At 36.3% G+C, this 18,718-nt stretch overlaps 1 protein-coding gene across 1 annotated transcript in view; it reads right to left on the bottom strand.

Annotated features, from left to right (window-relative positions):
* Positions 1-18,718, bottom strand: part of BBOX1 (butyrobetaine (gamma), 2-oxoglutarate dioxygenase (gamma-butyrobetaine hydroxylase) 1) — a 93,433-nt gene that overhangs the window by 12,705 nt on the left and 62,010 nt on the right. Inside the window, exon 6 of the mRNA XM_011964705.1 lies at positions 270-375. Within this exon, the coding sequence (XP_011820095.1) occupies positions 270-375 (106 nt within the window). The remainder of the gene's footprint in view (positions 1-269; positions 376-18,718) is intronic.

The following is an 18,718-nucleotide window of genomic DNA, read 5'->3' as shown; positions in this document are numbered from 1 at the left end:
AAAAAAAACGCTAATAGTAATTTCTAGGAAGAACAAAGAAATGTTGTTGTTGTTATTGTTGTTTTAAATGTATGAAATTCTCCCCTTTAGGAAGGTGAAGATATTTAGGATTTAGGCACCGAGATTTTGTGAGCTTGGATTGTGTTTGGAGAAAGAAAATTTATGGAAGACAAACTACCTGGTGAAATATGTAATCTTCTAGACTCAAAATACAAAAAGATATCGGTCATTGGCCTGCTTTGTGGAAAATATGTTGAAGCTCATCTTACCCCAGGTGGATGATGGAGGGCTGGATAATCAGTGTGAAAGCTTAGCTTCCCGGTTGTGTAAGCCACATTGTTTGCATCGATTTTGTCTTGCACTTGCCAAGTGTGTCTGTAAAATGCAAGAAACACATGTTTAAACAGGTTGTCACTAAGCCAGAGGAAATGTGTTAGAATGAATTTGATATGTGGGGAGAAATGGAAACTTTTCATTTGTTGAAATAATTACCATAATGACTATGAGCGAGAAAAGGAACCTGACTTTTCTCTGTCTAAAGTCACTATTTCAGAATGAACATCTCCTCATTTTTCCTCTCCTCTCAACAAGAGAGTACTTTTATACATCAGTCTATTTTACAGTTTGCAAAGAAGTATATATGGAATTGTAGGTTATCGTTTTACTGGCTTAATGCATTTTAAAAAGTGATTTATTGAGGTGAAGTTCACGTAACAGAAAATAAATCACTTTAAAGTGAACAATTCAGTGGCATTTAGTAAATTCACAATGTCGGCAACCACCACCTCTACCTATCTAGTTTCAAAACGTTTCTATTACTCCAAATCAAAACCTCTTATTTTAGAAAGCAGTTTCTTTACATTCTACCCTTCCCCAAGACATTGGTAATCACTAATTTGCTTTCTGTCTCTGTAGATTTACCTATTTTAGATATTTACCATAAATGGAATTATATAGTAAGCTCATGCTTTTAATGTTATATCTAAGAATCCACTGCCCAATCCAAAACCATAAAGATTTACCTCTATGTTTTCTTCTAAGAGTTTTATGGCTTTAACTCTTATATTTAGATAATTTGTTCATTTTGAATTAATTTTTGCATATGATATGAGTTGTGGGTCCAATTTAATTCTTTGCATGTGGGTATTCAGTTGCATCAGAACAATTTGTTAAAGAGATTGTTCTTTCTCTATTGAATGATATTGGCACATTTGCTGAAAATCGATTGGCCGTAGATGTGTGGGTTTATTTCTGGACTCTCAAAATTCTATTCCATTGATCTATTTGTCTGTCTTTATGCCAATATCATGCTATTTAGATTAGTGTAGATTCGTAGTTAAGTTTCAAAATCAGGAAGTGTGAGTCTTTTAATTTCAGTCTTCTTTTTAAATATTGTTTTGCCCACTTGGAGGCCCTCACAATTTCATATAAATTTGATACTGGCTTTTCCATTTCTAAAATAAGAAAATGATACTGAAATTTTGGTAGGGATTGTAGACTGCTTTGGGGAGTATCGACATCTTAACAATTTTATGCCTTCCAATCCATGAATACAGGATGCTATTCCATTTCTTTAGGTTTTCTTTAATTTCTTTTAGCAATGTTTGATAGTATTCATTGTACTAGTCTTTCACCTATGCGATTAAATTTATTCCTATTTATTCTTCTGGATGATGTTGTAAATGGATCTGTTGATTTCCTTTTCAGATTGTTCATTGCTACTGTATATAAAGACAACTGATTTTTGTGTTTTGATTTTGTACCCTGAAACTTGCTAAATTCATTCATTAGCTTTAGTAGCTTTTTTTGTGGGTGGATTTTATGGGATTTATTATATGTAAGTTCATACCATCTGTGAATAGAGATAGATTTACTTTTTCCTTTCTCATTTAGATGCCTTTATTTCTACTGTCTAATTGCTCTGGCTGGAAATGTTGGTGCAATGTTGAATCTCAGTGGTGAAAGCTAGCATTTTCGTCTTGTTTCTGCTCTTAGGGAGAAACTTGTTTTTGTTTTTGTTTTTTTTTAACTTTTAGATTCAGGAGTACATGTGCAAGTTTGTTATATAGGTAAATTGCATGTCACAGGGGTTTTGTGTACAGAGTATTTTTGTCACTCAGGTAACATATATTGTAGCTGGTAGGTGGTTTTCTTGATCCTCATCCTCTTCCCCATTTCCACCTTCACAAAGGCCCAGGTGTCTAGTGTTCCCTTCTTTGTGCCCACATGTACTCAGTGTTGAACTCTCACTTCTAAGTGAAAACATGCTGTATTGGGTTTTCTGTTCCTGTGTTAGTTTGCTTAGGATAATGGCCTCTGGCTCCATCCATGGTGCTCTAAAGACATAATCTTGTTCTTTTATGTAGCTGTATAGTATTCCATGGTGTATATGTACCATATTTTTTTTTATTCAATATATCACTGATGGACATTCAGGTTGATTCTATGTCTTTGCTATTGAGAACAGAGTTGCAATGAACGTATGCATGCGTACGTGTTCTTTATAGTAGAACAGTTTATATTCCTTTGGGTATACACTCAATAGTGGGATTTCTGGGTCAAATGGTAATGTTTTTAAGGTCTTTGAGAAATTGCCAAACTGCTTTCCACAATGGCTGAACTGATTTACTTTCCCGCCAGCAGTGAATAAGTGTTCCTTTTCTCCACAACCTCACCAGCATCTGTTATTTTTTAAACTTTTTATAATAGCCATTCTGACTAGTATGAGACGGTATTTCATTGTGGTTTTGATTTGCATTTCTCTAATGATTAGTGGTGTTAAGCACTTTTTCATATGCGTTGGCTGTGTGTACATCTTCTTTTGAAAAGGGTCTGTTCATGTTTTTTGCCCACTTATTAATGGGGTTGTTTGTTTTTGGCTTGTAAATTTGTTTGAGTTCCTTATAGATTCTGGATATTAGACCTTTGTCAGATGCATACTTTGCAAATATTTTATTCCATTCTATATGTTGTCTGTTCACTTTGTTGTTAGTTTCTTTGACTGTGTAGAAGCTCTTTAGTTGAATTAGGTCCTATTTGTCAATTTTTGTTTTTGTTGCAGTTGTTATTGTTATATTCATCATGAAATCTTTGCCAGGTCCTATGTCTAGAATGGTATTTCCCAGGTTATCTTCCAGAGTTTTTATAGTTTTAGGTTTTACATTTAAGTCTTTAATTCATCTTGAGTTGAATTTTGTATGTGGTTTAAGGAAGGGATCCCATTTTAATCTTCTATGGCTATCCAGTTATCTCAGCACCATTTATTGAATAAGAAGTCCTTTCCACATTTCTTGTTTTTGTCCACTTTGTTGAAAATCAGAGGGTTGTAGGTGTGTAGCATTATTTCTGGGATCTCTATTCTGTTCCATTTGTGTATTTATCTGAGAAACTCAATTTTCAAATTACACTCTCGAAACTTTTGCTCAGGTCAATAAATAAAACTTTAGGTACCTATGTATGCCCCATCACAGTCGCAGACACTTCTGCCTTCTCCAAAGTAACTATGACTGTGACTTCTATAGTTATCATTTCCTTGCTTTTCTTTACAATTTTATCACCCAAATGTTCATCCAAGGACACTATGAACTTGCTCATTAATAATAATTGTTATATGTTTTAAGTCTATTAATCTACAAGTTTTTCCTTCAAACTGTGCTCCTTACAATTGTTGAAGAACTTAGGGAATTTGACCTATAGAGTTTCCCACAGTCTGGACTTCATTGAGTACGTACTCATGGTGCAGTTTCTGGGAAACTGGCAGCGAAATGCAGAGTCTTCGACAGTCTCTATTCTTTCTCTTTGGCAAAGCCACAGATGGCAGTATGTTCTTGTATTGCAAGACACATAACGCCTGGCTGTGTTTCTTTTTTGATGTTTGTACTGTTCATGTTCAATGGCTATATTCGTTAATTCATCAAGGGTTTCAAACAATGAAATATCAAACTGATACTCTTTTTAAAAAGATTTATCACTCAGAATACTTTTAAAGGGAGCCACTTTTCCTCATCCACTATTTGGTTACTCAGTATAACAGCTTACAGAGGGATGATGAAATAAATATTTGATTCTTTCTCTTTCTTTACCATTTGTAATATAACAAATTTGTTTCCTATCATTCCAAATTGAATAGTTTAAAAAATATGATGTATGAAAATATATTAAACTAGATAGAGGTGATATTTGCACAAAATTGTGAATGTATTAAATGACACACAGCAGAATATACTAAATAAAGCTAATTACACTTTAAAATGGCTATTTAAATAATTTCAGCTTTTAGTTTCAGGGTGTACATGTGCATGTGCAGACTTGTTAGATGGGTATATTGCATGATCCTGAGGTTTGGGGTAAGATTGATCCCATCACCCAGATACTGAGCATAGTACCCAATGGGTAATTTTTCAGCTCTTTCCCTTTCCCTCTCTCCTGCCTCTAGTAGTTCCTAGTGTCTATTGTTGCCATCTTTATGTCCATGAGTACCCAATGTTTAGCTCCCACTTCTAAGTGAGAACACGTAGTATTTGGTTTTCTGTTCAGTTATTAATTTGCTTACAATAATGGCCTCCAGCTGCAACCATATTGCTGCAAAGGCTGTGATTTTGTTCTTTTATATGGCTGTGTAGTATTCCATGGTGTCTATGTACCACAAAATGATTAATTTTATTGTCATGATAAATTTTACCCAAATTAAAAAATACCTTAGCTTAAAAGCTAAAGAAAAGATGTGTTAAAAAAAGAACTAAGGTTACTTGCAACTCTGTAGCAAGAAAATAAACCATTATTCAGACTTTGTAAGCTATTATCCTTGGAAGATCCAGACAATGTGTAATTGAAAGGAGGCCATGTTTAAAAATAAACCAAATATGGCTTGAAAAATGTCCACTATATATACATGCCATTTGATTGCTGTTATAACGTCTATTAATATATATTCATATGCATCAAATTATCTTTGAATAAACATTGAACACCTTTTTTATTTCAGTCATTGATTTAGCATCAGAGATATAGCAGGGAACAGAAAGACAGAAAAGTAATTGTTAAACTTAATAGAGATAGGTTCTACAAAGAAAATGAGGCAAGGTAAAGAGATAACGAATGGGGCCAGAGAAGTATTTTTACAGAGATGATGCTGTGAGAAGTGTTCTATGAATAGGTGACATTTTCCCCACAGAAACTCAAGCAAAATAAGGGAAGGAGAAATGTGAATTTCTGGGAGATGTATTTTAGGCAGAGGAACCCAAAGTGAAGAGGTTTTGAGTTTGGAGTATGTCTAGCGTATTTGTGGAAGAACAAGGGCAGAACAAGGGCAGCATGGTTGAGACACAGTCACCAGGGAATCAAGAGTGGGAAATGTACCAGATGCACAGAAAGAAGCCAGTTTCCAAAGGGCTTTGGAGTCTAGGATGAGGACTTGAGATTTTGGTTTACATGTGATGGGAAGCCATTGTAGTTTTCCATTACGTAAATTATACATTGGAATTGTCGTTTCAAAGAATTGCTCTAGCCTCTGAGTAAGGGGTAGATGGTACTGGGAAAAAGGTGGGAGGAGGGAGAGATGATGGCAACCAGTTCTCTCCTAAACATGGGAATCATGATGATTCTCTCCTAACCATGGCTACATGCATAGGAGAGAATGATTGCATTTGATCTTGAAAGGTAGAGTTACCAGGATTCTCTGACAAATTGGATGTAGGATATGAGAGAAATGGAGTCCAGAATGATGCCAAGGTTTTCAGCTTTAGAAACCAGGTGAGGGAGGTCCTATTTATTGAGATTCACTATATAACAATTTATTATCTGGTTGAGGAGGAAGTTTGCTTCACCTAATTTAAAAAACTTTTAAATAAGTGCTTTAAAAAGTCTCCATTCACATATGGACAAATGAGCACACAAAAGATGACCTTTGGTCTGGATGTTTTAGCTTCCCAGAAAGTCACTCTAGGCTGGTATTCTACTCTGCCTCTGGTATTCCCCCACACAATACGTACTACAACCCTATACAACACATACTACAAGCAGGCAAACCTTCCTAGTGCTTCATGCTCACTTTGCCATTTCTCTGTCAGAAGCTCTTACTGATTCTTGAGTCCCAGAAGGATAGAATTCAGTGCTGCTGATCCAGAATTCAAGAACCCAATGCAATTTTCTAACCTTGCCAACTATTGCCATATTTAAGTCATCTGTTCTAATCATGTTGATTTTAGCACTACACACTTTCCTGCCTTTTTTTCTGGTTTCTTTTTCTGCCCTTTTTTTTCTGTTGTTTTCCCCATCTCTGTAATCATTAATGAAAATCTAGCTCAAGTTCCAACTATTTCATAATCTCAATTCTAGAAAAACTCTTGGTCTTTAGGTTCAAACTGCACTGGCTTCAAAGCCTTGGTTTCTAATTCACGACTATATAATCTTGGACAATCCATCTATTATTTCTGAGCCTCAATTTATGTATTTGGAAAATAGAACAATAATATATTTCAAAAACTTGTAACAAATAAGAAAGTCTATGTCTGACACACAGGAGATGCCCCATAGGACTTTTCCTTCCTCTCATTCTCCTAATTACCCAGTATTTACTCCTACATTCAGAACTCTCATAAGCATGTTTTATTCATCTCATTTATTAGATCTGAATTATTCATCTCATTTATTCAGATCTATGTGTTTTATGAAGATGGTTATAATTTTTAAAGAGTCTAAGCTCATTTAAATATACAAATACATAATTCTGCTTCCTCTTCTGGACTGTAAACTCTTTTAGTGTACAACAAATACTTTTGATCTCCTACCATTAACTAAACCAGTGCCAATTCTAAAGCAGGGAACCAATACATTTTGACTGAATGAGTGTAAGCAGGGAGGGGGTGACTTTTATGAGCTTTCATTTTCATACGGTATATAGTAAAGGGTATTAATAGGGTGGTAGTGGCAGGAGGAGAGTGGGAATACAATCTATAATCTCTTCTCACATGTGGAGATATTTTTCTTAATGGGAAAAATAGTTCCTTACCTGTTTCCTGGGATTGAAGATAAAATAGACTATTTTGCTCTATGTTTCTCATTTAAAATTAGGGTAGAACACCTGACAGATCTTTCACTAAGGGTCAAGCAGCCATCCATATGTGGCCATGAACTGGAAACAGGCTGAGTGAAAAAAGATGAGGAGTATTACAGTCTGCTGCAACTCATTTCAAACATGAGTCAGACAATCCATTATATTGCAGTGAGAGTCGCCAAGAAATACATGTTCTCTATGAAGTTCATGTCACTCCATAGACCATACAAAATACAGATCCAGATGACTGTCAACACTGGCATTTGAAAAATAGTCAACATGTGAGAAGAGATTTAAGGAGGTCAAAAAGGTAATTTCATCAAGGTGCAGAATGCATATCTTCTGACTAAGAAAATGCTGCTGTTGACACGATCAACAGGAAATGACCACTTGGATTCTTTTTCAAGAGTGGTGATGGTTTTGCATTGATTCACCTACATACTTTTTCCTGGTTCCTTCTATGATCAAGGGTAAACTGACAGAATTTTACTGCAGCCAAAACCTGGTTGAGATTCAAGGTGTAAGCATTAGCCAGAGAACAGATCTTTTCTTTGACATTAATTGGCCTCTACAGGGATGGGGGTCTGTGACTTGGCTTCACCAGAGCAGTTCTCTGACCCTCTGAGCTAACTGGTAGGGAATGATAAAACATTTATTAGACCTAGAGTGTCTTAGGCGCGGTATAGGATGTGTAGCCTAAAAGTCTATGCTCACATCTTATGATAAATCCCATGAAAGGAGCTCACCAATTCCAATCATAAACATTCTCTTAATGGTCATAGCACAAGTCTGGAAAATCCTAGAAATGTCATCTGTTTTACCTTTCTACCTTGTCATAGAAATGAATCATGCCAAGAAGTCTGCTACTGATAGTTGAGGACACTAAGTTCTTTCTTATGCATCCCAAATCCACATCTCCAAGAAAACACAGCAGAAATCAAACACAAACATATTTGCACCATATAACCCTGAACTTGCCTGATCTTGAAGCTAAGCAGGATTGGCCCTGGTTAGTACTTGGATGGGAGAAACAGGTGCAAATGTGATTCATTGGTCATGAAGAAACTTTTTAAAAAATCTAATGGTGAGGCCTTGGTGAGGTGAAAGTGTATTTACATGCCCTTCTCATTCGAGACAGATTCTAATGCTATTCCAAGTAAGGCAACAACTCAAGCAGATTACTAAGAATGGCCGTGACTGAAGTAGAGGTATGGGACCAGATTCTTTTAAAACTGAAGAGGCAAGCTCAACATAATATCTTAATCCAGTGGTATAGACTTGTTTACTATTGTGCTGGGGTGAGTGACTGAAACTCTGCAAATTATCCTGCTTTTATCAAAGATGCTGTTTTAAACAAACCTAAGTGTTTCCACTGAGCCATTTGTGTCATTCTCAACATTTCACTAAACTCTCCGTTACATTTTATTGTCTATTCAATATTTTTTGTCAAAAGCTCCTGTACTTTAAATAACTTTTAGAGACTATTTCATGAGATTGAGTTGAATGCTAATTTACTAAATTTGCCCAAACATAGATGACTGCTCATAGATAATCAAGATATTAATAATGTTTTGTGACAAATTCGGTTCCTTCAGTGCTTGTGGAATACTTGAATATTGTTTTTGCTGGATTTGTTCTTTATATCTTGGTGATGTCTTATTTTTTAAAAATGCAGTGTCATGGGATTTGTTCCTTATACGTTTGGTGATAAGTTTTACACTTCTTTTTTGAGTCAGGGTCTTGCTCTGTCACCCAGGTTGGAGTGTGCCATGGTGTGATCATAGCTCACTGAAACCTCAAACTCCTGGTCTCATGTAATCCTTCTGTCTCAGCCTCCTGATTAGCAGACATGTGCTACCATGCCTGGGCTAATACACTTTTATTTTTATTTTTGTTGGGACAGTGTCTTGTTCTGGTGTCCTGCCTGGTCTTGAACTCATGGCCTCAAGCCATCCTCCTGCCTCAGCATCCCAAAGCACTGGGATTACAGGTGTGAATCCCATCACCTAGTCAACACTCTTTTGATTAATGGTTCACACTTACAAAATCATGCTGGATTAATTGGTAAACATTTCCTTTTTAAAAGTAATTTTTATACGAAAGGATGTTTTATGAGTGCAAACCTGGATTTATTTTTACCAACAGTTGTAACCTCTGATCCACTTGCTGCAAGCTCTCTTCATCAGATTATGTAAGAATGCCTTCTTTTGAACATTATTACTCATCCCATTGGATCCAAAATACAATGCCCATATATTGTTTATATTGTAAAATTTCAATATCAAATATGATCTCCTAGCTAAAAAGCAAAAAATACATTTTGTAGTTAATTAATCAAAGGAATACTATATTGCTTACTCTAGTTACAGCACTTCCACGTATGAATTCCTAGATGCAGTCCCTCACCAGAGCTCCATATATTTATTTTTCCATTATCATTTATTAGACACTTACAATGGTCCAGAAACTGGGGATCCAGAAGTGAATGGAATAGACGTGGTACTTGTACCGCATGGAATTTACAGTCTACAGGGAGGATGAATTAGTATGATTTATCTTACAAAGCTAAAGTACACCATGTTATGAGAGTAGGAAATGAGGACTAAATGGAGACCTGAAGATTAAGCAGGATTTACCTAGGAAAAGAGAAGCGTAAAGGTCATTGCAGGAAGGAGAAACAGCATGTGGGAAGGCCCAGTGGAGGGAAAGAACATCACCTACGAGAGGAACTCGAAGTTCAATGTGGGCCAGAGTGGGGAGGGTTTGCTCTATGGCTATCCTTAGCGTCTGTTCAAATTCTGCTTCCACTGCTGTCCTGTAAAGTCTCAAAAAAATCTCATTCCTTGAGAAACTGAGTTCAAACATATTCTTTTTTTTTTTTTTTTTTTTTGAGACGGAGTCTCGCTCTGCCACCCAGGCTGGGGTGCAGTGGCCTGTTCTTGGCTCACTGCAAGCTCCGCCTCCCGGGTTCATGCCGTTCTCCTGCCTCAGTCTCCCGAGTAGCTGGGACTACAGGTGCCGGCCACCAAGTCCGGGTAATTTTTTTGTATTTTTAGTAGAAACGGAGTTTCATCATGTTAGCCAGGATGGTCTCGATTTCCTAACCTCGTGATCAGCCCGCCTCGGCCTCCCAAAGTGCTGGGATGTGAGCCACCGTGCCCAGCCCTAACATATTCTTTGTCTCATAGCATTTAACCCAGTGCCAGAAATGTTTGTTGAGTAAAGACGTGGATTCTAGAATAATAAATTGTGCTATTTCCTGATTGACTATAAACTTTAATTTTGGTTTACACTGTATATTTTAAGTACATTCTAATAATGAATACTTTGGCCATTAACAGTTTTTATTCCTTACTTGTAGGAAGAAGTGCTTACAGTTATTTGTAAACAATGTTTGGCAAAATTTCAAGAGTTGTGTTTTAAAAAGTAACTATCTTTTGAGTTCTTCTTTCATTATAGACATTAATTGACATTTAATCCATCCCTGAAAAAGAAAGAGTTTATGCCTTTTTAAAAATAATTTCAACTTTTATTTTAGATCTGGGGGTATAAGGGTAGGTTTGTTATGTGAGTATAATACATGGGTATTGCATGATTCATGTTATTTTTTAAGGTGAGAATTAGTATCCCCAAACACAAACTAGGGAAACAAAGATAACCTTTCTGATCTCTAGAATAGCTCTTACTCAATCCATTAAACTAATAAGAAAATCTCCACAAGACCTAAAGATATAAAGTAAAGAGAGAGGTTTCTTAAATGATAGTGGTGACATAATTTAAAAGAATCTCTCTGAATTATCCCTATAGAACATCTAGAGTGAAAATTCAAGAATTCAATGACAACATCTAAACAAAAATTAAGTGACAAGATATTCCCACGAACCAGGAAATAGGAGGGGATAGAGACAAACCTTTCAAAACCACAAGACCTATATGATATTGGCAACTGTGCAGGAGAAAGCAGAGAGAAGCAACTGGGTACATCATGGATCTAAAACATTCCCAAATCGCTAACAGGTGTTTACTGGACAGTGCAGTGGGGCAATGTGAGAATGGCAGTTAAACTTGGGAGGGGATTTCTACATTCCAGTATAGCTGAGTACCTAAGGTCCATGGTAAGGGATCTGAATAGTCTGGAATTCATGAATTCTAGAAACTAACCAGATAAATCTCCCTTCCATGACCTTCCTTCTGAGAAGAGTGCATATTGAGTGGTACAGGAACAATATAGACAAAGAAAAAAACAAGGTCCTCATAAAAGTAAAGGAGAGGAACTAGAAGGTCTTAGAAAGCTGTCAGCCAGTTTTGAAATATAGCTTAAAACCATAAATTAAATAAGGTTTCTGAATCATATCTCCTTTTAACAGTTAGAGAAACAAGTTTCACATAAAATTAGCAACAACAACAACAAAAATCAAGGTTTAAACTCAAAATTATTTTAAGAGAAAAACTCAGGATTAGTAGCAAAATAGCATACCTACAGACAGGCAGTACATGTCAGAAGGACAGGCCACCCCCAATAAAAAAGATAAAATATTATTTTTTTCTAACTTCTGTTTTTTTAAATAACCACTTCTAATGAATCCAAAAGTCTTTATCAAAATGGTCCAATATGTAAAAGAATAACCAACATCAGAATTAGAAACTTGAAAATGGACTGATGTATTAGGAAAGGAAAAATCTTTAAAAAGTCCTTAAACAACGACTAAATTAGAAGGAATGCAAGATCAAATAAGTGTAACAAGCCTTTAGGTAACTAGGAGATAAGTGGGAGAACAATTTAAAAGAAATCAATAGAAATGATTTGACAGAAAGTAACAAAAGGACATGCAAAGAAGCCTTAAGATATGCATAAGAGTCCTCAAAAGAAGAAGCCCAAAGCAAAGGAACAGAACGGATACGAAAAAATGTGATTCAAGAAACATTTTCTGAAAAAAAGTAATTAAAGCTGCCCTAAAACAAATCATATCCTCCCAGAAAAAGCTGTCCCAGAACAATCAATATCAAGACACAGTCTATAAAATTACTGGACATTTAAACAACAACAACAAAAATTCAAAATCCAGGTAAAAACGTCAAATTACTATTTTTTTGTTGTTGAGACGGAGTCTCACACTGTTGCCCGGGCTGGACTGCAGTGGCATGATCACTGCAACCTCTGCCTCCCGGGTTCAAGCAATTCTCCTGCCTCAACCTCCCAAGTAGCTGGGATTACAGGCACCCACCACCACGCCCAGCTATTTTTTCGTAGTTTTAGTAGAGACAGGGTTTCACTATGTTGGCCAGGCTGGTCTCAAGTTCCTGACCTAGTGATCCGCCTGCCTTAGCCTCCCAAAGTGCTGGGATTACAGGTGTGAGCCACGGTGCCCGGCCATTAAATTACTTTTAAGGAAAAGAAAATCATATTACCAATAAAACCATAAGTGACATATTAAAGATGCTGTGAGCCAAGAATTTATATTTAGCCAAGCCAATTTTCAAGTATAAAGGCCTTAAAGCTGCTGTCAATATGCACAAATTTAGAGAATACTGTCCCTGTGAGGCCTTCCTTAGGAATTTAGGAGAGAATGGACTTCAGAAAACCAAAATGAATAGATAGGCTGACGTAAGTTTGGTGCTGAGCAGTAAATTTATGTTTACGTGAGTTAAATTGTAGGGGAGGGAAAAGAGATACTGAAAAACTAAAAAGTAGAAAAACCAAACTGCGGTGGTAAAGATGCATGTTGATGATAATACTCTAAACCAGGAAAGAAAGGAAGTGAGCACCATAAAACTTAGGAAAGTCGTTACATTTGGGAAAAAGGCAAGGTTTATGCTTGGTTGGGATGTGTCAATGGGTTTTGGGGTGGCTGGCAATGTTCCATTTTTTGACCTGGCTGATGTTTAAGGGTGTTTGCCTTATGATAGTTCATTAAGCTATACATTTATTTTATGTGATTTTCTATATCTGTATTATATTTCACCATGAGAAACCTATTTTGCCAAACACAAACCTCACTTTTCTCCCCAAATGTAACAGCTTTCCTAAATTTTATGGTGTTCACTTTCTTTCTTTCCTGGTTTAGAGTATTATCAACCACATGCATCCTTAGCACTGTAGTTTGCTTTTTCTATTTTTTAGCTGTTCAATATCTTTTTTTTCCTCCCCTACAATTTAATTCACGTAAACATAAATTTATTGCTCAGCACCAAACTTATGTCAATGTATCTATTCATTTTGGTTGTCTGAAGTCCATTCTTAGTAACAGAATAGCACAGTGGTTACAAGGGATGGGAGTAGGAGAAAAGGGGAGATATTTGTCAAAAGGGTGGAAATCTTTGGTTATTATATGAATAAGTACTGGAGACCTAAAGAATAGCATGGTGACAGTAGTTGATAATAATGTATCGTATACTTGTAATTTCCTAACAAAGTAGATGTCAGGTCTTTTTGCCACAAAATATAAAGATAACGATGTGAAAGAATGGATATGTTAATCAGTTTGATCGTGGCAATCAAAATGTCATGTTGTACTCTGTAAATATATACAATTTTTGTCTCTCATACCTCAATAAAGCTGCAAAAATAATTAAAAAATAAAATAAATAAAATTGAAAAAAGAAATCTTTGTTGTACACTTATTTTTAAAGGTTAATAATACTGCCATTAATAAAAATGAAGTCAGGTAGTGATAGAAGGATGACAACCACCTGTAAAAACATAAAGAAAAAGTTATAGCAATTTGCTCCAAAGGAAGCCCCAAAGGCTTCATTATAAAAAAACAAATAATGTAGTGCATTGCAAAAAAGTGAAAAAATTAATGAGAATTCCACATTAAATACATTTAGTAGAGTTCTTTTTGAGTTGGAGGTGGTCAAATTTTACTTAATACATTTTATTACAACAAGAATTGGGTTTTAGTTTTGATTTTTTAATGGGAAAGATTGAATAAAATGTTTTTTGATTCTGTATCAATTGCCATTTTCCCTTTATGTAAATGGTTGGTGCTAATTTTAACTTAGGAGAAAGCAATGAATATTCTGGTGCTGTCATTCTGACTTAATTTGATAAATTTCTATGTAATGCTGTCTGATTATCTCCTTGCATCTGAGCAATCAACAGTTATTATGGCATTGGAAATTAGGAGGTAAATGTTAGATAACAATGAACCACCACAGTAGCATGGTATAAAGGAAAGACTGCAGGCTATTGAGTCAGGTAAACCTGGGTTTGTAGCCTGATTCTTCCGCCTCATTTTTTTGGGGATGATGGGTTAATGATTGTTCTCAGAATTGTGAAGATTCAAAAGAATCTATTCTGTTACTAAGAATGGACCTCAGACAACCAAAATGAATAGCTACATTGACATAAGTTTGGTGCTGAGCAGTAAACCGCTGAGCTCAATACTTAGTACATAAAAGGGGCTTACTAAAAAAATATTTCTATCATCTCAATAACAGCCACCTGTCCTGGCTGCACAGAGTACAAGCAGGGAAGGAAGGTTGTATGTGTGTGTGTTGGGTGTGGGGTGGGGTATCAGAGGACCCGTTGAAAAGCAATTGCCTTAATTGGTTATCTCATGCATTTCCTCAAGTGATTTCTAAAAGAGCATGAGACACAGAAATTATTTTTCCTTTCATTCATGAGATGACTTCATACTCAAGGGGTTTTGTTGGCAGCAGTATTAATTACTATGAAACTTAATATTACAAAGGGAACCCTGGAGACTGGCTCTTGGCTGATAACATAAGCTGAGATTCACAATGGCTCAAAGAACATAGCTTGTTACTCTGCTTAAGAAACCCTAATACTTACTAGAATACACATTTTAAAGAGTTTTTTTGTCCCTCTACCAAAGCATTATAATTAGCACATTAAGTTATTAAGGAGTCCCAGTGTAAATTTTTTTTTTTTTTTTTTTTTTTTTTTTGAGACGGAGTCTCGCTCTGTCGCCCAGGCTGGAGTGCAGTGGCGCGATCTCGGCTCACTGCAAGCTCCGCCTCCCAGGTTTACGCCATTCTCCTGCCTCAGCCTCCTGAGTAGCTGGGACTACAAACGCCTGCCACCTCGCCCGGCTAGTTTTTTTGTGTGTGTTTTTTAGTAGAGACGGGGATTCACCTTGTTAGCCAAGATGGTCTCGATATCCTGACCTCGTGATCCGCCCGTCTCGGCCTCCCAAAGTGCTGGGATTACAGGCTTGAACCACCGCGCCCAGCCCCAGTGTAAATTTTTAAAAAGTAGAATGGGATTACAATTAAATTTAGAACTCTGGCAATTTTTTTTGTCTTCTCAAGTTTGAATTATTTCTAGGTTGATTTTTCATAACCCAGAAGCCATTTTTATTCAAAAAGGGCTGTGTGGTTTTCTCAAGCAATTTCCTAATTAGAAACATCAACAAATGGGTAAACTTGTTTTTTCTTTCTCCGATCCCCACACTTCACAAATGTTTTCTGGTAATAAGTATTTCAAACAAGTAACTGTTTCAAAGTCAGATTTGGAGGCAGTACTTACGGTAGGAGCAATTTCTTAGGGGCGAGATGCCAAGAAATAGTAATATTTTTCACTTGTACCTCCTCGAATACAATCTAATGTGTGAAATGCTGCTGGGTTGGCTTAGAAGACATCTTTCAGAAATGCGAGTAGAAGTCTAGTGGATGCTGGAAAGCTATATATTATGGTTGTACTTCCCAGAGGCCATTTCAATATTGCAAATCCTTAACTGGTCTGGGTGGTGAATTAGATAAACAGCTCACTAGACACATTTCTATTTGACCTTATTTTGTTTATCCAATGAAGCTTGCATGCAAGGAACTCATGAAGATATAACACTGGGCAGTAGTAGTAGCATTCTACATGTTTCCAACAAACTTTCACCCAGGGACCTCAAAGGACATAGCAAGTATTAAAACACCCCTGCAGAAGGAGTGAGGCAAGTCCTCAGTAGAGGAGAATCAGAGAGATCTGGGAAATTACATGAAAAGCTCAGACTGACTTCTCACTTACAAATAGCCCATGGTGAAGCCATGATTAGACTGCTTCCCTGTTGATCCTATGAGCAACTCTAGAGGAAGTAATCCAGTACAGATGCTCTGGGGCACTGGGTCCCCAATTCTTCCTAAACTTTTTGGGCACAAAGTTTCCAAAGTATTACTTATATTTTCTACTATAAACTTGTGGCCTTATAAGTTTTATTCAGCAGTTATATAGCTTCCATACAATGCTATACAAGATAAAATTTGACTACCACCAAGATCCACATTTATCTCCTTTTCCTATTGCCTCTTGCCTTCTTTATTTCATTCCTTGAAGTTTATATCTCAGATTTTTGTTTCCAGTTTTATCCCATTATTCTTACCAGTGTAACCCTTATTACATGTATTAATGCAATTTGCTGGTGCCACCAAATAAAACATTCTTAGAAAAAAAACAAATCTGAACTTCTGGGCTTAGTTCTAAAAAGAAGGATGTCTTGCTAGCTAAGGTTAGAATTGCTATTCTCTTCTGCTTGACTTTTTGAGGAAGAAGAGTCACTCTGAGCTGCCCATGAGGTTAATTTTTAAATTATGGACTGACAAATTTTGACAATGTTGTCAAAGAGTTTTTGTTGTCTTGTTCAGATGGACGTCCACAGTATCTTACTTCGCACATATTTCCTTTCATTAAAATTTCCTGAGAGATAATTGTGGGTCAGGTGCTGAGTTAACAGTAAAGATACAACCCTGATTATGCCACCATTTATGCCTATAAGGAGCTCAACATGACAGTGGCAATGGCAATGATATATGCTTTCTTAGTTTTCAAAGGTTATTTTTGACTGGTAGAGTTACAAGCAGGATAGTTAATTAATAATATAAAATATAGTTGACAAATATTTTTAAAAATGACACTGTACTCTTCCCACCAAGTCTTTCTTTCTCTCTCTCTGTCATGTACACACACATACTCACAGATGAGCTTATGGAAATAATAATTCCCTGGCCTCTCCAGTTTATTGAGTTGTCCAACTCATTAAAAAAGTAATTTTCAGGGTTTGAGTTTTGCCATTTTAGAGAAGATTGTCTGAACTTCTCAATATTATCTTACCAGAATTATAGTATGAAAAGACCATGCATTGGTACAGTCCAGCCAAAACAAAAGAAAACAAAACAAAACAAAAACACAGCAGTGACATCTTACATGAGTGCTGTTCATTTTCTTTTATTAATATAGTGCATGTATTACTACTAAAAATAGAATCTGCAACAAAAAATAGAAATTGCCTTACTTTGTGTTATGAATTTGTGGGAGGAAATTTCCACTTCTCTTTCCTGGTGGGCCATCAAGAGTGCGAAACTGGTTCATTTGAGTGAGGAGCATATAATTATTTTGCTTTATTATAATGCCAGGGCTTGGGGATGAGGTACTGATAGTGGTTTCACAGAACAGAGGCTGGGAGAGAATTTCTACTGGAGCGATGCAGAGGATGCCAGGTCAATGGGAGGATGTAGCAGGTGTGGTGGTTGGAAGGGAAGAGGAAAAATATTAGTAAGTCAACTGAGAAGGGCAGGAAAGGCCAAAAAGCAGCCAAAAAGACATGAAGACTTGGCACAGGTTGTCTGTAGGCAGAATAAAGGTCCAGGAGATATAAAAGCAAGAGAGATACATGCAGCAAACAAAAGGTTAAGCAGGAAGAGAAAGAAGCAGTCCTGAACAAACAAGTGAGAAAGGGACTGATTGAGGGGATGGCCAGGAATGGGGAAGAATGGCGTGTCATAGAAATGGCATGTGTCCGAGTTGAATTAGCTTAAGGATAGGGAGGAAGGGCTGCACAGCATTGCATAATCTTAATTAAATTTATATTATCTTACCACACCTTTTTACACAACGGTATCCTGTGTAAATTTTGAGAAGTGGATTCATTTTGTCTGAAGATCATATTGGTAGATGAATATTTCCCCATCTTGACCATGATTTGCATCATCCTGGGGATCACCTTCCTGTTATCCACCCTCTTTGAACTGCTGTTGGCATATATTGACTGTCATGTTCCCTCAGTTGGAATGCCAAAAGTCCGGGGTTACTTTTCAGTCGGTTCCTTGGTTTTACAGAATTTCTTATTGGCTTAGATTACTTGAAGGAAGCCAATTCAAATATTTACATTTACCCACATACAGCAATTACAAAAGATATTTTTTCATAAAGTAGAAACCCAAATCTAAACCCAACAAAATGCCTAGTACAGTGCCATGCACGTATCAGTATTCAAGAAAGATACTCTGTTTGGATAGAAATTGTGCTTTCTTTGGGATTTACTTTGTAGGATACATTCTGAAAAAACATCACAACTTGGTATAATCCTTGAAAATGACAGTGTATGGTAGAATGTAGTTTACAATAACTATTTCCCAATGGATTAAGTCATGTCATAAAATTCATTTCTTCAATAATATCACCTTTCCCAAAAGGGCTCCAGAAAATTATTTTCATTGATTTTCTTTTTTTTGGTGGGGGAGAAAGGACATGAGATGAGGCATTTTGGCGCTGGTCAGTAAAAGCATTGTCCTAAATCAAAGGTTTAAATTCTCAAAAGATTGTCTTTTTACATACTGCTCCATGTTTACATGTATTTGACAAAATTGACAATGAGAGTTTCTTTACCTACTCTTATTCTTTTGTACCAGGAAAGTATTCATCATTATCAAGTC

The sequence above is a fragment of the Mandrillus leucophaeus genome, unplaced genomic scaffold (assembly GCF_000951045.1).
Source record: "Mandrillus leucophaeus isolate KB7577 unplaced genomic scaffold, Mleu.le_1.0 Scaffold700, whole genome shotgun sequence".
NCBI lineage: Eukaryota > Metazoa > Chordata > Mammalia > Primates > Cercopithecidae > Mandrillus > Mandrillus leucophaeus.
The sequence above is the reverse complement of the archived record's forward strand: the minus strand, read 5'-3'. Positions and strand labels throughout refer to the sequence as shown.